Below are 24,682 nucleotides of genomic sequence, written 5' to 3'. Positions count from 1 at the left end.
AAGTGGCCTGTCTGACAAGGTGTTGTTCTTCTTGCCTCTGTTTATTGAAGACTGAGGATCTTTGCTGTAACGTGACACTTCCTACGGCTCCCATAGGCTCTCAGAGCCCGGGAAAAAGCTGAACGATATCGAGGCAGCCTCTGGCTGAAACACATTATCGCCTTTGACAAGTGGCCGATCAGAGGACAATGGGCTTAGGCCCGTGCCCGAGTCGACCCTGTGCTTTATTTTCTTTCGTCTGTTTACCTAATTGCAGATTCCCGGTCGGAATATTATCGCTTTTTTACGAGAAAAATGGCATAAAAATTGATTTTAAACAGCGGTTGACATGCTTCGAAGTACGGTAATGAAATATTTAGAAATCTTTTGTCACGAAATGACCCTTATTTACCATTCGGATAGTGTCTAGAACGCACGAACAAAACGTCGCTGTTGGAACATAACTATGGATTATTTTGGACCAAAACAACATTTGTTATTGAAGTAGAAGTCCTGGGAGTGCATTCTGACGAAGAACAGGAAAGGTAATCAAACTTTTCTAATAGTAAATCTGATTTTGGTGAAGGCTAAACTTGCTGGGTGTCTAAATAGCTAGCACTGTGATGCCGGGCTATCTACTGAGAATATTGTAAAATGTGCTTTCACCGAAAAGCTCGGACATATCGAGTGCATAGAGGAGTTCTGTATCTATAATTCTTAAAATAATTGTTATGTTTTTTGTGAACGTTTATCGTGAGTAATTTAGTAAATTCACCGGAGGTTTGCGGGGGGTATGCTAGTTCTGAACGTCACATGCTAATGTAAAAAAGCTGTTTTTTGATATAAATATGAACTTGATTGAACAAAACATGTATGCATTGTATAACATAATGTCCTAGGGTTGTCATCTGATGAAGATCATCAAAGGTTAGTGCTGCATTTAGCTGTGGTTTTGTTTTTTGTGACATTATATGCTAGCTTGAAAAATGGGTGTCTGATTATTTCTGGCTGGGTACTCTGCTGACATAATCTAATGTTTTGCTTTCGCTGTAAAGCCTTTTTGAAATCGGACAGTGTGGTTAGATTAACGAGAGTCTTGTCTTTAAAATGCTGTAAAATAGTCATATGTTTGAAAAATTTACGTTTTCGGATTTTAGAGGAATTTGTATTTCGCGCCACGCCCATCATTGGATATTGGAGCAGGTGTTCCGCTAGCGGAACATCTAGATGTAAGAGGTTAACCAAATTGAGATGGTTTGGGATGAGTCGGAACCGCAGAGTGAAGGAAAAGCAGCCAACAAGTTCTCAAAATATGTGGGAACTCCTGTTGGAAAAGCATTCCAGGTGAAGCTGGTTGAGAGAATTCCAAGAGTGTGCAAAGCTGTCATCAAGACAAAGGGTGGCTATTTGAAGAATCTCAAATATAAAATATATTTGATTTGTTTAACACTTTTTTGATTACTACATGATTCCGTATGTGTCATTTCATAGTTTTGATGTCTTCACTATTATTCTACAATGTAGAAAATAGTAAAAATAAAGAAAAACCCTTGAATGAGTAGGTGTTCTAAAACTTTTGACTGGTAGTGTATGTATATGCATGCTGATCGTGGACTTCAGGAGACAGCAGAGGAAGCACACTCCCATCCACATCAACGGGACCGCATTGGAGAGGGTTAGGATTAGTTCCTCAGCGTACAAATCACTGACAATCTGAAATGGTCCACCCACACAGACAGTGTGGTGAAGAAGGTGCAACAGCGCCTCTTCATCCTCAGGAGGCTGAAGAAATTCGGCTTGGCCCCTAAGACCCTCACAAACTGGGCACACTGCCTGCCCTCCAGAACACCTACAGCACCCAATGTCACAGGAAGGCCAAAAATATAATCAAGGACATCAACCACCCGAGCCACGGCCTGTTCACCCCGCTATCATCTAGTAGGCGAGGTCAGTTCAGGTGCGTCAAAGCTGAGATAGAGAGACTGAAAAACAGCTTCTATTTCAAGGCCATCAGACTGTTAAATAGCCATTACAATCCGGCCTCCACCCAGTACCCTGCCCTGAACTTAGTCACTGTCACTAGCCAGCTACCACCCGGTTACTCCACCCTGCCCCTTAGAGGCTGCTTTCCTATTTATATAGACATGGAATCACTGGTCACTTTAATAATGTTTACATACTATTTTACTCATTTCATACAGTACTGTATGTATATACTGTATTCTAGTCAATACCATCCTATTCAACTATTGCTATATATATATATACACTATTCTATCCTACGATTGTACAGATATACTAAATATTCTATCCACATATTGTCCATAATGTCCATATATATTTATACTCTGGACTCCCGACATTGCTCATAATGATATTTATATATTTTTTAATTCCATTATTTTACTTTTAGATTTGCGTGTATTTGTGACGTGTACGCTAAGAATTGGGAAGCACGTACAGGGAGTGAATTTAATAAATAATGGAACATAGAACAAAACAAGAAACACAAGTCGCGTACAGACATGAAACACAGAAACAGAGTCAATAACGCCTGGGGAAAGAACCAAAGAGAGTGACAGATATAGGGGAGGTAATCAGGAAGGTGATGGAGTCCAGGTGAGTCTCATGAGACGCAGGTGTGCATAGCGATGGTGGCAGGTGTGCATAATAATGAGTAAACTGGCGACGTCGAGCGCCGGTGAGGGGGAGCAGGAGTAGACATGACAGTATTGTTGTGAATTGTTAGATATTACTGCACTGTTGGAGCTAGGAAGACAAGCATTTCACTACACCTGCAATAACACCGGCTAAATATGTGTATGCGAACAATATAATGTTATTTGATTTTGATGTATGTAATGACAATATGTTGTTTTGTATCCTATTCTCTATCCAGTTTCTAATGTTAAGTGGAATAGACAGGACCAGAGAGAAGTATATCCTCTGTGTGATGTCAAATGAAAAAAATAAGGGCTGTGGGATCACTAAGAATTTATGTCATAATTAGCATTCAGACAATTATCGCTTCTGCTTCTTTAAACAAAGACACCACGAGTTAAAAGGTGCTGCTCATAAAATATCACCACATAGCAGAAGAAAATCTGTATCCACAGCAACAGGGGCTGATCTTAATGACAGCTTAGGGTAATGTTTCTCTCTGTCTCCGTATGAAACAGGATAACTAAATGATACAATCCATAAACATTGCTGTGAAAAAGTCCATAACTATGTCTTTCCAGGATGATGTTTTCTGGGATGCGATCTAGCAAGACACAAGAGACAGCTATTGGAATTATTTCAACAACACAAAAAGTTCAAAGTTCAGCCTTTTGTTGCGCAATCCATAACATTTTTGGGGGTTTACTGAGATGTGCTTCTCCCATCACTATTATTAGAAAGTAAAGTGGGCCTCAGACTCTTGTTATTTTGAATCTCTAGAGATTCTGATTCATCTGTTTGTTTAAACAAAGACATCTAACAAAGTCCTACTCAATTGTCCCCTTTTTTATCAGCACAGAGTTATACAATTGAGTTCATACTGTATGGTTTTACAAGTTATCTCTACAGTCTTTTTTATTTTACCTTTATTTTACCAGGTAAGTTGACTGAGAACACTCATTTACACCAACAACCTGGGGAATAGTTACAGGGGAGAGGCAGGGGATGAATGAGCCAATTTTAAGCTGGGGATGGTTAGGTGACCGTGATGGTATGAGGGACAGCTTGTGAATTTAGCCAGGACACCAGGGTTAACACCCCTACTCTTTCGATAAGTGCCATGTGATCTTTAGTGACCACAGAAAGTCAGGACACTCGTTTAACATCCCATCCAAAAGACAGCACCCTACGCAGTGTTACTGCCCTGGGTCATTTGGGATATTTTTGGGGGGACCTGAGGAAAGAGTGCCTCCTTCTGGCCCTCCAACACCTCTTCCAGCAGCATCTGGTCTCCCATCAAGGGACCAGCCTTGCTTAGCTTCAAAAGCAAGCCAGCAGTGGGATGCAGGGTGGTATGCTGCTGGTTGTAAAATTCAACTGAAATGAAAACTTCTACATTTCTATTCTCCGTAAGGAGCTTTGTGTTCATGTTGTATTCCTCAGTAATAAAGCCTCATACCAGTGATGTCCAGAGCAGTGGCTCTCAAACCTGTCCTCTGGGACTCCCAGACATTTCACAGTTTTGTTGTAGCCCTGAGCTAGCTCACCTGATTCAAGTAGTCAAGGGCTTGATGATTAGTTGTCAAGTTGAATCAGGTGTGCTAGCTCTGGAATAGTTAAATACATGAACGGCTGGGGCTCCATGAGGAGAGTTTTGAGAAACAGTGGTCCAGAGGGGAGTTTTACATTATCATTTGACTGCCAGCAGAACCTGCAGTGGAAACAGGATCATATTCAGTTACCAGCCATCTGCTGTGTGGAACAACAACACTGCCTGCAACACAAAACACCTCTTTATGTATGTACTCTATGTGTGTATGTGTGTGTGTGTTTGAAAAACGCCTACTGTAACGCTACATCTTTATACACCTACACCTAAAACAGAGAGCTGGCTTCTGAATAGAATGGAAAACACAAACATACTTTCTTAAGCAATCTGGTACAAGCTACAGTACAACTCAAAAACCCAGCCTCAAAGTAAAATAAACACACAGATTATACGAGTGACTCACATACCCTGATGAAGGCTTTGATTCACATATCTATTAATATCTGAAGTTAGTTGGACAAAGTGTGAAGAGTGTTTGAGGCAAGGACTTTGGGTTCGTGACCAGAGTGAGACAGAAAGCGAGGGATCTGTATCTCTGTGTCTCCGTTCATTTTAGGTAATAGGCCCTGCAGTCATGTTGAGGCTGGGGTCCGGGCCCTGCTTAATGGCAATTAGATGTTCCTTTTACAACATTCGCCCAATGCCTGTCAACATTCTGTCACTTTGGAGATCCTCTGAGTGACACCGCCTAAGAGCCTTTTCAAGTTTCAAGTTTTAATGCCACATGCACAAGTACAGTGAAATGGCATTCTTGCAAACTCAAACTCAAAATCCAACAAAACAATAATCAATAATAATGTATTACTAGAAAAAAACGCAATAATAGGAAATATGAAATTACACAAAGTAAGCATACTATATACAGGAAAAATTTAAAAAGTCAGTTCCAATACCATATTTACATGTGCAGGGATACTGGAGTGACGGAGGCAGTTATGTACAGGGGTAAAGGGCACTAGGTGACATGATATAAGATAAACAGAGTAGCAGCAGCTTGTATGTGAGTGGGTGTGTGGGTGTGTAGAGTCAGTAGAAATGTCTGCATATTATGTGTGAGTGAGCAATTGATGGAGAGAGTGTTTGTGTGTGTGTTGGAGTGACAGTGTGTGTGAGTGTGTAGGGCCCTGTGAGTGTGCATAGAGACAGTGTAAAGATTGAAATTAAAGGTCAGTAAGATACAAGGTTAACTCAGTCCGTGTAGCAATTTTGTTAGCTATTTATGAGTCGTATTGCTTGGGGATAAAAGCTGTTCAAAAGCCTGTTGGTTTCAGACTTGATGCGCCTGTGCCTCTTGCCGTTCGAAAGCAGAGAAAATAGTCTACGGCTTGGGTGGTTGGAATCTTTGGTTGGACTCTTTTCCGGGCATTCTTTTAACACTGCCTGATATAGAGGTCCTGGATGGCAGGGAGCTCAGCCCCAGTGATGTACCGGGCTGTCCGCACAACCCTCTGTAGCGCCATGCGATCGAGGGCAGTGCTATTGTCATACCAATCAGTGATGCACCCAGTCAATATGGTCTCAATGGTACAGCTGTAGAACCTTTTGAGAATTTGAGGGCCCATGCCAAACTTTTTAAACCTCCTGAGGGGGTAGAGGCACTGCCGCGCCTTCTTCACGACTGTGCGTGTGTTTGGACCATTTTAAGTCTTTAGTGATTTGGACACTGAGGAACTTGAAGCTGTCTACCTGCTCCACTGCTGCCCTGTTGATGTGGATGGGGACCTGCTCGCCCATGATCAGTTCCTTGGTCTAACTGACGATGAGGAAGAGGTTGTTGTTCCAGCACCACACTGCCAGGTCACCTCCTCCCTGTAGGCTGACTCATCATCACCGGTGACCAGACCTACCACTGTCGTCTCGTCAGCAAACTTGATAATGTTATTGGAGTTGTGCGTGGACACACAGTCGTGGGTGAAAAGGGAGTACATGAGGGAACAAAGCACACACCCCTGTTGGGCCCTTGTGTTAAGGGTCAGCGTGGCGGAAGTGATGTTGCCCACCCTCACCACCTGTGGTCGGCCCGTCAGGAAGTCCAGGATTCAGTTGCAGAGGGAGGTGTTCAGACCCAGAGTCCTAAGCTTGGTGATGAGCTTGGAGGGGACAATGGTGTTGGACGCTGAGCTGTAGTCAATGAACAGCATTCTCACGTAAGTATTCCTCTTATCTAGGAGTATGAGGGCAGTATGAAAGGCGACTGAGATTGCGTCGTCTATGGATCTGTTGGGCGGTATGTAAATTGGAATGGGTCTAGGGTAGCGGAGTTAATGTGTGCCATAACAAGCCTTTCAAAGCACTTCATGATTACAGAAGTGCTCCGGGGGGGTATTCATTGTGGAATGAAGCCTTAGAGTTCTTAGAAACAGGGAGGATTGTGGTCATTTTAAAATGAAGGGATTACAGCCTGGGAAAAGGAGAGGTTGAAAATTACTGTGAATATACCTGCCAGTTGTTCTGTGTATGCTCTGAGAATGCGCCCTGGAATACCGTCGGGGCCGCGGCCTGGGGGTTATTGACCTGATTAAAGACCCTTCTCACGTCGGCCTCGGAGAGCGAGATCACCCAATCCTCTGGGTCGGTGACGGCCCTCACACCCGGCTCGATGTTGTTGTTGTCAAAGCATGCATAAAATGCATTGATTTCATCTTGTAGAGAGGCATCGTTGATCAGATCACGGTTGGGTCTTCCTTTGTAACCCGTAATGGACTGTAGCCCCTGCCTCATGCGGCGGGTGTCGGAGCCTGTGTTATATGATTCCACCTTATTTCTTCATTGTCCTCTTGCTCGTTTGTTGACTATGCGGAGGTCATAACGGGCCTTCTTGTATTTATTCCTGTCTTTAGCTGTAGCATCAGGGTTGCCTACGATAGCTCTGTGTGTGGTAGCACTGTTCTTTAGTTGAGCGCCAACCTTGCTGTTAATCCAGTGCTTTTGATTGGGGAAGCAGCAAACCCTCACCGTGGGTACAACATCACCGATGCATTTTCTAATGAAGCAGGTGATGGAGGTGGATAGCTCGTCAATGTTACCAGCGGAGTCTCGAAACATATTCCAATCAGCGCTAGCAAAGCAGTCCTGTAGCATAACCTCTGATTCTGGTGACCATTTCTCAACGGCGCGGATCGTGGGTACTTCCTGTTTCAGCTTCTGCTTGTAAACAGGAAGCAAGAGTACGGAGTCATAATCTGATTTGCTGAATTGCGGATGGGGGAGGGTCTTGTATACTTGCTTGTGGGTAGAATAGCAGTAGTCTAGAATTGTATCGCCCCTAGTGGCATTGGGCGACGTGTTGATGGAAGTTGGGCATCACGTGTCTTAGTGACGCAGAATTAAACCAGAAAGGCATCCTCTGGGTGTAGGTTTTCCAGCTTGTTTATAGCCTTGTACAGTTCGTGAAGCATCAGCTTGTTATTTTTCTTGTCCTGAGGTGGAATGTACACAGCAGTCACGATAAAATCTGAAAACTCCCTTGGGAGGTAGAAGGGTCGGCATTTGACCATCAGGTATTCCAAAAAGGGTGAACAGTGGGTCGACACTTCCACCACACTGGAATTAGCACACCAGTTGGAGTTGATAAAGAGGAAAACCCCTCCCCCATTCAATTTCCCCGACTCCATTATCCTGTCTGCGCGGTGAATAGAGAATCCATCGAGTTGGTTACCCATGGGGAGTATCTTGTCCGAAAGCCATGTTTCTGAAAAGCAAAGAATATTGCAGTTCGAGAGTCTCGTTGGTAGCAAATCCACGATCATAGGTCATCCATCTTATAATCAAGTGACTGTACATTAGCCAGTAGAATGGAAGAGGTGGCTGGTTTTCCCTTCGCCTTAATCTCACCAGGATCCCCCTCCCTTGCCTCTGTAACACCGCCGCTTCCTCTGTAACGCCGCCGCTTCCTCATTTAGTTGGAGTTACATAGGAGCTTGCAAAACGGCGACCATCCAGTATGGCACCAGTACGAGCACCAAAGGCCCTCAAACAAAGGCACAGGGGAAAGAGGAGAAGAGGAAAAATAGACAGCAAGAGAGAGAGGGGAAGGACCAGAAAGAAGAGAAAGAGCCAGAAAATGGAGCAGAGAAAGAGGGAGATAGGGATGCATATAGAGAGAGTTTGGAGAAATGTATCAGGAGTTTATCTAACTCCACTAATGAGATATAGCATTATTATTTTTAATAAAACAGTATGTTAGTCATTGTCCTTCTATAAAATTGCTTCTGCAGTCATGACTACACTGAACCTTGTGGTGAAAAGTAGATACAACCCATCATGTTAATGGAAGCTTTGCTCAAAACCTATTCTAAACAGTGTCCTTCATTATACTTTTGACATAAAATCACTTCCAAGCACTTACCTGATAACAGTCGACATAGACATTCACTCTCCTTTGAGATTATATCAGAATCCTGAGCTGAATACTGTTAAAAGGCATTTCTTGTGCCCTTTTATAGGATCTATTGAAAAGGTGCTCTCCTCAGTATCTAGAGATTCAGGGTCCAGCTCTGGTAACATCCCTACTGTGCAAATAAACAAAAACATATACAACAAATAAAAAGGGGATATATTGGACTAAGTACATTAGCAAGTTTTTGGATGCAAAAAAACGAAGTTCGCTGAAGGACAACGAACACAACCTTTGCATATCAAAGCAGATTTAATTCTGCAAACTCCATTGAGATCACTAACATTTCTGTGTCTCTGCAGAGTACGTCTCCGTGTGCCACCTAGAAAGTGTTCTGGAGCGTCAGGCTTGGCTGGGTTCCATTAGATTTCCCCCGCGGGTCATCCATCGGCCCCAGGACGGGCGAGAGAGCGCCCAGCCCCGAGGTGATTAACGGAAGAAAGATGGCTGCGGTCCCAGCGTAAATCCAGAGGGATTTCAGGTGGAACACAGGCGCTTGTCTACCGATGAGCAATGGTACTGAGCCTGGCCCAATCCTGCCTGGAAATCTCTCCTCTCACTACTCACTCCATTCTGACTCCATCCCTTTTCAAGAACAAAGGAAGAGAAGGAGAGTGTGTAGGGCGAGGGGGAGAAATAAAGAAGAAAGAAAGAGAGTGTGAGGGAGAGAAAGAAAAGAAAGAAAGGAGCGAGTGAGTGAGACACAGGGGAAAGAAAGAAAATGGAGAGACCGAGCAAACGAGAGTGAAAGAGAGAACGGAAGAGAGAGAAGGGAAGAAAGAGAGAGAGCGAAAGAGAAGGAGAGCTGGGCGATCGAGAGGGAGAGAAGGAAGGAGAGCACGAGAGGAAACCTGCGAACCCCCAGGGTAATATTAGTGAGGCCCATCTGTTGAACATCTGGACTGAGGAGCCAAACACTTCCAGCACCCTGATCAGGAAATCAGAGAGGACAGAGAGTCTCTCTGTGACCATGATGGAGGACATAGATGAAGCGATAGATAAATATTACTACCGAGCACGAGGCATACAGGTGACTTTGAGCAAATATATGATTAGAGTAAACACATTACATGACATTTTGAGAGGAAATGTTATGTCCTTGAGATGTTCTGAGAGGTCATAACATGCAATAATATGGGACACAAGAAACAAGTAATTCAGAAAATATCAGAAAACAAGAGACTTGGAAGAGACCAGTAAGAAGAGTGACACCCCAAAATACAGCATCCACCACCCAGTGAGTCCAGAACACAGGGGTTCAAGAGACAAGATGACAGAAGCAGTAGCATCAGCAGCTCAGAACACCCATCTTCATCTTCATCTCCATGTCCATCCATCTGGAGTGAACTGTCATCAGGCCAGGCCACTCAGAGAAGCAATCTCTTCATTGTCAAGTTAAGAAGAAAAAAATTAAATAATCTACCTGAAGATGGGGGGGGGGAGTACTGATACCTCTTACCTCTACCATATGAAATGTAATTTATCACATAATTGCACAGCAACAAATGCAAAGATCTCTCTATTTCTCTCTGATATGAAAGTCAACTGTGAAAGCACAGGAATGCTGATGATACTGGCGGATTACGCCAGGTGCTGATGGTGGAGGTGAATGACCACACAGAAACGCTGCCGTACAGGCTTGGGCGGTATACCGTATATTCCGTATACCGGGGGATTTTGAAATATCGACGTTATACAACACTGCTTATAAGTGAACTAAGTTGTGCCAAATCAATTATTTTCAGCTCAGGTCTCCAGCAATGCATTTGGTTAGCTAACTTGCTAGCTAAGTGACTAGCTTGCAAGAGCAAGCTTCTTGGACAATCAATCCCCTTCTGGATCAAGATCACTGCTGCCTAAATCATTTTTGTGTATCATTTTTTTAAACAAAAAAACGAAACAAAAATATTTTGACGTTTGGAAAGAAATAGCGCACTTTGTGTGCACTGCCGGTAATACGGTATATGGTATGTATGGTATATAGTTCAGGAATGGTATGAAGGTATGAAAATCTGGATACCACCCAAACCTACTGCTGTGTCAGAGGAAAAGACCACCGTATTCAAACGGCCTGATAATTATAGGAATGGAATGGGAAGATTCTATTAAAAAAACAAACATTTATTACCCAAAGGTGGCAAGTCAAAGGAATCAATATGGCTCCCATTAAACACTGCCTCTCCACGTGCTGCTCTAAGAAAAAAGTAGCCTCTTTCTCTCTCTTCCTTCATCTATCCTCTTCTGCATTTGCTCTGAAGCTCTTTTTCTCTCATTCCCAGGCGTGATCTTTAAGAAAGGACTTTAACAAGCAGAACACTCTCAAATCCCACCTCTGAGGGGAATTCCAGCTAATGAATTTTATGAGATTATTAATGAAAGACATGAGGCGCATTAATCTCTTTAGGAGATGCATACTTTAAAGCAGGGGTGGGCAAACATTTTGGCTCAAGGGACACATCAGGATTTCAAAAATCAGCAGTGGGCTGCACAGATTCTTTGGGGAATGATTTGTTGGTCAAAAGATATTTGCGGGCCAGAAAAAGGGCAGTTATTTGAAAACGTATAGGTCCATTATACACGATATATACAACAGTATGTGGACACGCCTTCAAATTTGTGGAGTTGGCTCTTTCAGTCACACCCATTGCTGAGAAAGAGTATAAAATTGAGTACACAGTCATGCAATCTCCATAGACAAACATTGGCAGTGGATTGAAAGTCACTGAGCTCTTCAGTAAGGCCAACGTGGCACCTTCATAGGATGCCACATATCCAACAAGTCAGTTCGTCTAATTTCTGCCCTGCTAGAGCTGCCCCGGTCAACTCTAAGTGCTGTTATTGTGAAGTAAAAAAGTCTAGGACAAAAACGTCTCAGCCGCAAAATGGTAGGCCACACTGGCTCACAGAATGGGACCACCGAGTGCTGAAACGCGTAGTGCGTAAAAATCATATGTCCTCGGTTGCAACACTCACTAGAGTTTCAAACTGCCTCTGGAAGCGGCGTTAGCACAATAACTGTTTGTCGGGAGCTTCATGAAGTGGGTTTCCATAGCCAAGCAGCCGCACACAAGCCTAAGATCACCATGCGCAATGCCAAGCGTCAGCTGGAGTGGTGTAAAGCTCGCCGCCATTGGACTCTGGAGCAGTGTAAACGCGTTCTCTGGAGTAATGACTCATGCTTCACCATCTGTCAGTCCGACAGACGAATCTGGGATTGGCGGATGCCAGGAGAACGCTACCTGTCCGAATGCATAGTGCCAACTGTAATGTTTGGTGGAGGAGGAATAATAGTCTGGGGCTGTTTTCAATGGTTCGGGCTACGCCCCTTAGTTCCAGTGAAGGAACATTTTAACGCTTCAGCATACAATGACATTCTAGACGATTCTGTGCTTCCAACTTTGTGACAACAGTTTGGGGAAGGCCCTTTACTGTTTCATGCCCCTCTGCACAAAGTGAGGTCCATACAGAAATGGTTTGTCGAGATCGGTGTAGAAGAACTTGATTGGCCTGCAGAGAGACCTGACCTCAACCCCATCGAACAACTTTGGGATGCATTGGAACGCCGACTGCGAGCAAGGCCTAATCACCCAACATCCGTGCCCGACCTCACTAATGCTTTTGTGGCTGAATGGAAGCAAGTCCCCACAGCAATGTTCCAACATCTAGTGGAAAGCCTTCCCAGAAGAGTGGAGGCTGTTATAGCAGCAAAGGGTGGACCAACTCCATATTAATGCCCATGATTTTGGAATGAGATGTTCCATGAGCAGGTGTCCACATACCTTTGGTCATGTAATGTAATTTTTATATACTTTCTATATAGTTTTAGACATTCAAGTGTGGCCAGAAATAATACCCTCCATGCTTTAAAAGCTGAAGTGGTCTCTGTGAAACGGTCCTCTCATTCTTTGATTGACAGGGAGGGATGTGGTGATGTTTCACAACGCACCCCAGAGACCCATCCAGCAGTGTTTCTGTTGATGTGAGACGTTCTGTACATTCAGTATTCATAATGGCTGGTTGGGGCTGTTTGTGCTACTGTGATTTGTGAAGGATCAATCTATCTGACTTTCACTATAGCTGTGACAAATGACTGTGGTGTGACATTGACCATCACACTTTTTCACTGCAGATTCAGCATTGGGTGACTGGCAGTGATCTGCATGCATTACTTTAGTACACAAACAAAAATGGTCAGAGCGAGAGATACAGAGAGAGAGAGCGCGAGAGAGAGGGAGAGCGCGAGAGAGAGGGAGAGAGAGATGGGCAGCGGGAGAAGGCATTGAAGTTTAAACAGCCTCCCCAGAAGTAAGACAAATTGGGCAGTGCAGCCAACTCCATAGCCCTTGTCCCCATCTCTCAGGGGAGGAAGCCAACATCTCCCAAGCATTAAAGTGGAAAAACCAATGCCACTGTGAGAATTTAATGAGGAGGGCTCATACTGCTCTCTACTCTCAGGCCTGCCGCTGACTCTGTGACACAACACTTCATGGCATGTGGTGATTTTCTCTCTTTTTTATTTTCTATATCTTTTTCTTTTTTTTACTTTGCCAGGGAAATGGGAGTGGATATCAAGGCTGTAACCTGCTAAGACCTCTCAGTCACCCTAGTGCAACACTAATGCATTTGGACAGTGGAAAGGGCATGCCACATCCCTGTGACTATTATTCTCTAGGAGCAGGCAGACATTACACAGTTTATCAACCTCTCTAAAATGCAACACCTATGAGAAACAAGTGGGGCAATGAAAGGAAACAATTATCCTGGTTCGGTCCACTGACAAATAGCATTAGGAGTGAAGCATTATAAAAAAAACATTATTATTTCAGTTCACCACTAGCCTCTATTCTATTCTACTGTATTCTATTCTGGCAAAAGTGTTGGCTGTTTTAACTTCATTACAGCCTTGCCCCTCCAACACATAGTTGTTAATGGAGAAAGGCTAAAGTTAAGTTGCTAAAGCTTTCCCAAAAGAGTCTAGCCTCACTCAGTGCAGAAAATGGCATTGCAGCAGATTTGTGTTTGCGTTGTAAATATTTGATGGAGGTACAAATCATGAGTGATTGGACAATTGGAGTGAGAGCCTTGACTTTGTTTTGGAACTGCCAGTGCAAGGGAGTAAAAAGGTCCAGAATCGATGAAGGGGGTGAAAATAAGAATTTATTTAAAGAGAGGCAGGAAGACATGCAGGCTAGGAAGCGAGGGGTCCGGCGAAAGTGGGAACGGTGATGGATGAAGTTTATCACTCTCTCACCAAGGGTCTGATTGATTGGCCGAACAAACACTGTGAATTAATGACAGTGATAATCCGAAGTAAGCACATTGGGAAACTGACTGAGCTTCGTAAAAACAATTTCAGACTTTTTCACATCATACAACTAAAAATAAGTCTAATGGTCCAGTTCAAATGTGCCATGAGTCACACTGTACGGTAATGAAACTAAAAGGTATGTATTTAGTCATTAGCATCCCAGACAGAAGGTCATCATTCAAAATGATATCCTTAAGTATCCTCAGCAGTTTGCATCTTGATGCTGACATTGAGGCTAATGCTGAATCTTAATTATTAATTGTTTATTGCATTAATGTATCCAATTGCTAATACCACACATCATTGAGCACTCAACCCACACACATAACCACACAGACCGTTGTGTGTGTCCTTGCTGAGTCTATACTTAGCATTCCCTGGTTGCTAGAGCAGCGGTAACAGAGGATCACTTGACAACCTCACAGGAAAAAATGCATTTAACTTCATCGGCACTGGCTTGAGCTCCTTAATTTGTTATTTTATGTCTCCTCCATGGCTACAGAAACATGCTAATTGTGATTGCAGAGTAAGGTAGAGACAGAGAGAGGGAGAACAAGGCTGAGCCTGAAAACTCAGAAGTGGGATAGTAAACAGAGGAGTAAAACAGTGTTATATTATAAGGTTGTATAAGTCTACTACTACTCACATGTGAAACCCATTATAATTAGAAATGTGATATTTGCCCACCTCAGAGGTGATAAAGAGGTGCTGTACGAGTGAATACGAGTGATAAAAGGTCTCGACACCAAGAAAAATTCTGGACTTTACACTGTGGCTTATAATCGCAAATCATTATTCATACAAATAATTTAGAAAACTATGAGAAAAAGGTTGCAGTCTTTCTAACTACATTTTTAAATAATCACTGTATGTCTAATAAATCACTGTGTTTATTTCATGAAAATAACTCAAAATATACATATATATTAATAATTAATTTCCCGTAGCCTCCTTTTCCCATTACAATGTTCAGTCTGACCGCGTGGGCGTTTTGATACAAATGTAAATATATTTCAACAATGGATTTGTCAAAACAAGCATTGTGATTGGTTGAGACACATTCTAAGCCATACTAAAAAAATCTGTTAAGCACGGCTAGTCTAGGACGAATTTTTTGGGGTTTTCCGTTCCATTTAAAAAATCCTTGCACATCCACTGTCCCATCAGCCCAGCCAGCCAATTCAGTACTTTGATCTCCAGTGTAAAAAGCATCTAGACATTATTTCCTCTTGCTTCCAGCCTAACATTTGGTTTGCAACAACGGGGGTTTGTACCAACGTTGCTGTCTGTCTCTCGACATTTGCAACAGTGTTTCAATATTGAAATTCGATCTCCACTGTCCTATTGAGAACAAACGGAACATTTAGAGTGAACAACTGGGTCGCGTCCATAGATAAAGAACAAAAAGACTTCACGACTGGGTCGCGTCTCTGGCAACCTAACCGATAGAATGAACGGCCGGCTTGGCTAGCAACCATAGTGTGGGGACTAGGCCTATATTTTTGTTGAGGGATAAAATAGTAGCCTATGAATACATTTATCAAAATCAAGTTTTTTATTTATTCGGTAATCCATTGTAGAAAAGCAATTGTACACTCGAAGTTGTGCAAAACTACCTTTTTAGCACGACTGTGCTGATTTACGGTACTCGGCTCTGCCTTGTACCTATGACCGCAGCACAGCTAAAAAAAAGTAGTTTCTCACAGCCTCTTGTGTACAATTGCTTTATTACATACACAGCCCTGATTGGCAGATAGGATCGTCTAGACTGTAGAGCCTACCACGCTTACCCCTTCAAGGAGGATAGGAGGATATATATATATAAAAAAGATGACTGTGGGCCAAAAGATCCATCCACCTGAACAGTCTAAAATTCCAGGCGTTTTATTTCAGAAAGCTCTTACACTAAAAGGGTATTATCATAATTTTCAGTGTTATTTCGACCTCAGTGTAGAAATATCTTCTTTTTTTTAAGGAATTTCATTTTTTTGACTGCACTGCACCTTTAAAACGCTCAATGTCGAACTACCCTGGATCACAAAAAAAGTGAAGATAAAGTGAAGAGGAACGGAGTGAAAGGAGACTTTCACTGTTCAAAGAGGCTAAGAAATCAATATGAGATATTTGAAGACAAATCAAATATGTTGCAATGGATTGTCTGCACTCAATAGAGGACTTACAGCTAAATGGCTTGATAGAGAACATAAGAGCTGTAACGTGTGTGGGTTTCTGTCAAAGCAATTGTAGAGACTGAAAATCTATCACTAGGCAAACATCATACAACTAACAAAGCTCCAATCAAGCTATTCCATTCCATTTGTTTGTGATGAAATCCCACTTTTCATCTATCTAACAAAAACAAACAGATAACCAGACTTCACCTCCTCACCCGACAGCCTGTCAGTCCTGGGAGTTTTAACACTGACCAATCCACGGAACTGACATCCTCCCTGGCACCACTCCACTCCCCAGGCTCCAGGGACAGGCAGCCTGGCAGGCAGCGTTACCGGCACAGAGGGGGTGAGAGTTTAACCCTCTCTCTGTCTCACCACCTCCCCCCTCTCTCCCTCTCACAGCAGGCATCACATGGTGAGCTGGGCTGTCCATTACATTTAGAGGCCTGCATGCACCCCAGGTCTGATAAGAGCAGTGGCAGGGTTTCGGGGAATGGGAGGAGGACTGTCTGGCCTGTCAGTACTACATCCTCTGGTCTCTAAACAGTTCCTGTTACACCCTCTGGTCTCCCGTCTTCACCCCATCCCTGTTCAACCTGGGGGGGTGTCTGTGACAGTACTGCTAGGAGAGAGGTAACTCTCTGCTGGTTGCTGTCACCTCAACTGCAGCCCGACATCCAAAAGGACATTGGAAATGCTACGACTTGCCTTTTCTCAACCTCTAATCTGCCTCTCTGGGAAACAGGGCAAGCGTACTTGAATTGAAGATAAGTATGTGCAGCAAGGTCTAAATCATTACTTGACATGTGCGCAATTAACTCTTGCTATTATCTTGCATTGCCCTTTGTCACCTTCATCACCCATTGTGAGGAAAATATTTTGACCGTTGTTACTAATCCATGTATTAGAATACATGGGATACAGTACAATACAATTATATGAAAGCATTACAGGCAGTATATTCCAGGCACTTCAAATTAAACATAAGCAAGATGTGCGATTGAAAAAGTATCTACTTCAATGCATGTTGTGGGATAATGGACACCCTGCATCTAACAGCGTGAGATGTGCTTCTCACAGAGAGAGAGGGAGGGCTGGGCAGGAAACACATTAACTGAACCGGAGCACACTGGAAGCAATCAGAACGAGCTCACAAAAAGAGAGGGAGAACAGAAAAAGCAGAGAAAGAGAGAGAGATTGTTTCAAAGCAGCAAAGGGCAGACCGGTGAATAATTCCAGAACCTTGAAGGAAATGATGGGAAACTCCCACCCCTTCCCATTGAAAATAATCCAGTGAAGACTTGATTAAAACAATGAGCTGGAACAATAGAAAAGGCCACGCCGAAGCCCACTGTTGAATGAAGCAGCTATTATTTTCAGCAGTCCATTAAGCCCAAGAGCTATGGCAGGAAAAAGGGAAGGCAGCCCGGAATCTTCCCAGCATGGACCGCGTTTCCCAGCAGCTCACTGGGCTTCGGAATTTATGAGGCGAAAAACTGATGAGAGACAGATTAAACAACGGGAATGCCTAACTCAGCAGAAATGCTGATGACAACTCTAAACACAGATTTTCAATTATGTATTATTCAAATTATCATTATTATTATGAGTATTGTGAAAATATTAATTAGTAGTAATATTAGCATTGATAATTGCCCTAATGTTGTATATAACAGCATGAGTACCAGAAAGCTAATTCTGATAACTCCAATAAACACAACACATTGCAGTGTGCTGTCGTATAGTTCAGCATCTCTCTCCACAACCCACACTTTCCTCAAGAACCCTGTACAAAATCACTAAGCAACTGCAACATGACAGCGTCCCACGCAGTTAACTGTCTGCTTTCCTCCATATCTTTTAATCAATCTATTAGGAGCTTGGCGACGATGACAGGCCCAGAGACTGATAAAGTGACCTGGCGGACATTTGAGCTGCTCCGGTTTGTGCGTGAGGCAGATAATAGCCAGTGCTGGAAGAGATGATGATGATGATAATGTTGCTACTGAGGCCAAGAGTATATCCAATCTTCCCTAAATGTCAAAATGTACTATTGTACGCTGTAACTCTGAATTTAAGGCACAGCCTGCTCAGATAGGATAATAAACACATTATTTCATTCTATCAGGCTCAAACAATTTCACTCTCCCCAGATGACAATGAAGGGAAGGTAAATAAATAAAAAGGAGAGGAAAATGAAAAGATGTGCTGGCTAAGGAGCTTCTCATAAGATTACAACGACTGTTCTGTTTTGCTTGTTCTGTCAACAACATACATTCATTTCACAGACATGGGGACTGATCGAAGGCCAAACAGATCTCTTTCCCTCTCTCCCCGTATTTCCTCCTAGTCGCTCTGGTCTGAATGGTGGAGAGGTGAATGACAAGGCAATGTGTTCTGTTTTTCATTACCAGCCTGGCTGTGACTGGACTCATAGTACCCTCACATCCAGACTGGAGGTGGGAGCTGGTGCTCTGTGGCAGGAGACACCCCGCAGTGATATTCAGCACCTTTTATATCCCAAAAATATGCTTTGGCGTCCCCAATACACAGTAAGAAAACAGACTATTTCGGGAGACTGAAGAGTGCAGCAGCCTCTTTCACAGAAACATGACAAGAATAATGAAGTTGCCATTTTGTCCGTCTGTCTACAGTGTTCAGCTGTATTGTTGGAAGACCTGACACTGAAGGAGACTGTTGTAAACAGTTAAAGCACTTTTAATGAGCAGAGGGTAAAGATCACAGTTTGTAAAAAAAAAAAAAAACTATTACAGTCCTATAAACTACTTAATAATGAGGCTAGATATACAAAACAGAAAAAATATGTGATCAAATACAAAATCGTATATTCTCAAACTTTTAGTCGTTTGGTGTCTCTTTCACTCTCTTACTATAACTTCACAGTCATAACTAAAAACTATCACTTTAGTCATACAACTGCTTGCGGCAACTGCTGCACATGATACAGTACATCATAGAAGTGATCACACTCTGCTTTTCTCTCCGTGTACTACTAACTGGTCCCACTCAAACCCCTAGTGCAGCATACAGCAGGCTGATACCTTGATGTTTGGCACACTGCACACCAGCAGAGAGAGATAGAGAGAGAGAGTCCCAGTCGTTGGGGCTTGTATTTGCCCTTCTGTGAACTGTTCCTCAAGCATTCATCACTCCTCTAATGATAAATCAAGTATGAAATGTTGATTTTTCAGTAAAGTAACCTACGTTTTGTTTCATCACAGACAAACTGTACAAACCAGGGGTGATGAATTATATTTGGTTTTGGATTTGCAAAGAGCACACAGCACAGCAATAGATTATTATTTTCACATTTTAGAATGAGAGAAAATATGACAAATTAATCAAACACACAGAGAGAGAAAGAGAGAGGGTGCGGAGAGAGAGTGAGAGACACACACAGTGTATTTCTACATGTAAATTCGCATAAAAAGTTTATGGTTTGCTTATTCACTTCATGCATCACCTGTAGCTGGATACTAGGCATTCGCTTACATAATATCTCTTCAGAGTGTAAAGGAATGCAATTGCATATCTAGGATACATGGGAATTACAATGTGTGTATTGGCTTCCAAATACCGGCACCAGACGCAATGTGTAATGCATCTCATTCAAATGTAATAGTTGATCGTTTGATTTAGAAAAAAAAATAAACACAACTATTGGATTTGTGTTGCGGATTCCATGAGCGTCCATCGCAGCGCCTTCACATCAAGGGACTGTCAAGCCGGCAACAAATACATTTCTTGGACCTGGTGTAACGATGATCAAATTCTAAAAGCTTGAGGAAACTCCAGCTCAAGGTCACCCAAATTAAAATTCTACTAAAACAACCACAGGGACAGCGGTGCGAATCCTCTAAGCGCCCGTGCGATATATAGCCTATAGCCTATATATTACTCCCAAATCACAAGGAACTGTATTCGTCTGAGCATAGTCAAATATTGACAATTATTTATAGGAATGTTTCTATTTACCATTCCAAATGACGAAGCTCCGTGAGCAACATTTCCATTGATGCAGGCAGTCATTTTTCTCTGATTTTCTTTTTGCCAAGTCAGAACGGAGTTTGTGAACATTGCGCCACGACTCAAGGATGGTTTAATTCAGTACCGGCGTCAAATGGACGACACATTTGGGTAGCCTATTTATTTGTGTCAATTACCTGCTGTTGCGGCGCGCTAACGATGACCGTTTTATATGCTTTATGGGTTTATGCATAACCTTGTAGTTAGACACAATTGGAATGTGATATAATAGGCTATACAACGATAAATCTACATGTTTTCAATGCCGTTGATTTGCCTTTCCGCACTGTAGCCGCACGGTTTGGAGATAACGGTTTGGTTGCATTGGCGCTCCGCGCTGTCAATTATCAAGGCAATTTATGAGGACTGCAATTATTTTCAGATCGTTGTTGCAACAATAAACTATATTGTTTATAGGCTATACTAATTATTATCATGAGCTTTCCTGTTGGTATAGCCTACCGAATACCCCGCCGCGTGTTAATCTGGGGATAAAGTGGAAGGGAGTTTCACCACCTTTTGGATGGACTGTATAGCCTACTAGAAATGTATTAGATTCACGAAAAAATTGCAATGGAAAAGCAAATACTTTTGCGAGAGAAATCTATATTTCCATAATCCCAAATGGTATCGTGGATCGTGGCTGTTGTCTGATTGAATGTGTAGCCTAGCATACAGCCTAATTATTTAAAAAAAATCATCATCATTACATTACATTAATATTCCAGTCGTGTATGAGCCGAGTTTAGTCATATTGCACTAATGTTTCCTAGCCTACTCCACGACTTCTCAAGTCATGAAAATCACCAAGCTTGCAAAAGAGGAGAGATATGACTTAGAAAAACTTACCAGGATGACAGTCAGCCCAAAAGAGCACGAAGGCAGACAAAATCAGAGACAAGATCCACCAGCAACACGATTGCAGTAGCCTCCGCATGACAAAATGAACATCGAGAGCAAAAAGGGCAACTGTTGAGTTATCCGTCTGATCAAATAATCAATGTCCCCTGCGTAAAAGCAGTGCAAATGCTGCTAAATGTAGGCTAGTGACTGTTCAGTGCGGGTCTTGGAACGTGCAGAAAATAGTATTTACTTCTCAAAACCTCCTTCCAAACAGCTTCTTGATACTCCCCAAAAAAAACATGTCAGTTAGTAGAGAAATAGCTTTCGAGCTTCAATCAGTTCATTTATCAAGGATAGAATAGATAGGAGCAGAGGACGCTAATGGCAGTAGTCCATGCAGCGGAGAGCTGCAGCGGTTCTGCTGGCGAAAACAGAGAGGGAATAGTTGGAGCGGCACTGGAAGTGTTCCATTCCTCCATCCAGGAAGTAGCGTGTGTGCCAAAGTCTGGCAGAGACTTTAAAACAGGCTTGGGAGAAAAAGCGAGGAGAGGAGGGAGAGAGGAGCAGAGAGAGAGCGAGAGAGATGCAGAGCTCAATCCTCCGGATCCTAGCGCCGGGGAGTATTAACTATTAAAGCAATAGTATACAGTTTAAATGTAAATGCCCACTGTAGAAATCCACATTTTCGAGCTGAAAAATGATGGCCCATGATGTTGCACAACGATTTAAGTCAACAAATTATAATTTTGGTCAAAGTATGATACATTCCCACTTCTGTGCGAATCCTTGTGAATGAGGTGTCTTTTCCTATGATACCATCCTGATTCTTCACTGACATTTTCAACCTCTCCCTGACCCAGTCTGTAATACCAACATGTTTCAAGCAGACCACCATAATCCCTGTGCCCAAGAATGCCAAAGTAATCTGCCTAAATGACTACTGCCCTGTAGCACTCACATCTGTAGCCATGAAATGCTTTGAAAGACTGGTCATGGCTCACATCAACACCATCATCCCAGAAACCCTGGACCCTCTCCAATTCGCATACCCCCCCAACAGATCCACAGATGACGCAATCTCCATTGCACTCCACACTGCCCTTTTCCACATGGAGAAAATTAACACCTATGTGAGAATGCTGTTCATTGACTACAGCTCAGCATTCAACACCATAATGCCCTCCAAGCTCATCACTAAGCTAAGGACACTGGGACTGAACACCTCCCTCTGCAACTGGATCCTGGACTTCCTGACAGGCTGCCCCCAGGTGATAAGGGTAGGTAATAACACATCTGCCATACTGATCCTCAACACGGGGGCCCCTCAGAGGTGCGTAGTCAGTCCCCTCCTGTACTCCCTGTTCACTCATGACTACATGGCCAGACTCCAACACCATCATTAAGATTGCCGATGACGCAACAGTGGTAGGCCTGATCACCGACAACGATGAGACAGCCTACAGGGAGGAGGTCAGAGACCTGACCGTGTGGTGCAAGGACAACAACTTCTTCCTCAATGTAATCAAGACAAAGGAGATTATTGGGGACTACATGAAAAGGAGGACTGAGCACGCCCCATTCTCATTGATGGGGCTGTAGTGGAGCAGTTTGAGAGCTTCAAGTTCCTTGGCGTCCACATCACCAACAAACTAACACGGTCCAAACACACCAAGACAGTCGTGAAGAGGGCACGACAAAACCAATCCCCCTCAGGAGACTGAAAAGATTTGTCATTGGTCCTCAGATCCTCAAAAGGTTTTACAGCTGCACCATCGAGAGCATCCTGACGGGTTGCATCACTGCCTGGTATGGCAACTGCTCGGCCTCCGACGACAAGGTCTACAGAGGGTAGTGCGTACGGCCCAGTACATCACTGGGGCCAAGCTCCCTGCCATCCAGGACCTCTATACCAGGCGGTGTCAGAGGAAGGCCCTAAAAATTGCGAAAGACTCCAGCCACCCTAGTCAGAGATTGTTCTCTCTGCTACCGCTAGGCAAGTGGTACCGGAGCGCCAAGTCTAGGTCCAAGAGGTTTCTTAACAGCTTCTACCCCCAAGCCATAAGACTCTTGAACATCTAATCAAATGGCTACCCAGACTATTTGCATTGCCCCCCCCCCCACCCTTCTACGCTGCTGCTACTCTCTATTATCTATGCATAGTCACTTTAATAAATCTACCTACATGTACATATTACCTCAATTACCTCGACACCAGTGGCCCTGCATATTGACTCTGTACCGGTACCCCCTGTATATAACCACGCTATTGTTATTTACTGCTGCTATTTAATTATTTGTTATTCTTATCTCTTACTTTGTTATTGTATTTTCTTAAAACTCCATTGTTGGTTAAGGTCTTGTAAGTAAGCATTTCACTGTAAGGTCTACACCTGTTTTATTTGGCGCATGTGATAATTAACATTTGATTTGATTTGATCAGGGGAGAGTGTTACGGGCGTATGGTTGGGGACATCTTTGTCTCCCTGCGTTTGCACCAGAAGATTGGGGAAGTGTACAAGTTCTCCCTGGAAATCATTCTTGAAAAGCTCCAATTTCTTCTGTAAAGACCAGAATGCTGTTATCATATCACACACTGTGTTGTCCTGTCCCTGCAGTTTAACATTCAGTTTATTAAGGTGTGATGGAATGTCTGTCAAAAATGCAACTGTTTCCATCTTCTCCTCATCTCCAAAAACTCAGAAAACTGAGTTGCGTTGTCACTCTTTTGCTCTAATAAGAAAGCTTTGATTTCCTCACGAATTGCCAGAAAACGTTCCAGAACCCTGCCTTTGTTGAGCCATCTGACATTGTTGTGCAGTAGTAAGTCATCAAAACTGGCATTGGCCTCTGTCAGAAAGCCTCATCGCAGGTGGTGTTGTAAGGAAGATGTTGCTCTCAAAAAGTTTATCAGTTTCATCATCGTTGTTATGACCTACTATTTTCCCAGACTGACATGCAGGACAGATTGATGGATGATGCAGTCAGATGATGTCAGGTCATTGTGGTCCTCTTTCAAACGTGCAACCAGTCTCCTCCCTCTTCCTGTCATGGCTGGAGCTCCATCTGTGGTGATGGAGACCACTGACTTCAAATCTCTCCCCCTTCTTGTCATTATCCCTTTGATGGCCTCATGGATATCCTCTCCTCATGTGTATGCTTCTAGATGTGTTAAACCCAACAGCTCCTCACAGAATACCTCCTTTGTTTCATTATAAAACATGACAAATACCAGACGCTGGGCATTATCAGTGTTATCTGTTGATTCATCCACAGCTAATGAAATGCATGGTGCATTCTGAATGGGCTCATCAAGTTGTGAAGTTAAATCTTCAGCTAATATTTCAGTTCTCCTCATTGTTGTGGAATTTGACAGTGGGATCTGTTTGATCTTTTCCCTGAGCTCATCTTTTTGTTTACCTTCAAACAAGGTATCAACAACTTCACACATGCATTATTTTACCATATCAGCGTCATAAAATGTTTTTTTTGTGTTTTCCCAAAACCCAAGCTATCATCAGTGAATACTCCATTGCACATTGTTGGGCTGTCAAGGAATTGACAAGGACTTTGGTGGACCTCTCATATTGGGATTTGAGTTGGTTGATCTTGTTTTTTCTCATCTCCGTGTTCAGGGGATACATCTGATCGAAATGCCTATGCTTGGT

The 24,682-nt window shown here is 43.0% G+C and overlaps 1 protein-coding gene across 1 annotated transcript in view; it reads right to left on the bottom strand.

Moving 5' to 3' along the window:
• The window catches only part of ptprga (protein tyrosine phosphatase receptor type Ga), a 271,602-nt gene extending 250,102 nt beyond the window's left edge, over positions 1-21,500 (bottom strand). Inside the window, exon 1 of the mRNA XM_029694392.1 lies at positions 21,024-21,500. Within this exon, the coding sequence (XP_029550252.1) occupies positions 21,024-21,111 (88 nt within the window). The 5' untranslated portion in view covers positions 21,112-21,500. The remainder of the gene's footprint in view (positions 1-21,023) is intronic.
• Between the last annotated feature and the right edge of the window lie 3,182 nt (positions 21,501-24,682).

Source organism: Salmo trutta, chromosome 16, assembly GCF_901001165.1.
Source record: "Salmo trutta chromosome 16, fSalTru1.1, whole genome shotgun sequence".
Lineage (NCBI taxonomy): Eukaryota > Metazoa > Chordata > Actinopteri > Salmoniformes > Salmonidae > Salmo > Salmo trutta.
This window is presented reverse-complemented; position numbering and strand designations above follow the sequence as displayed.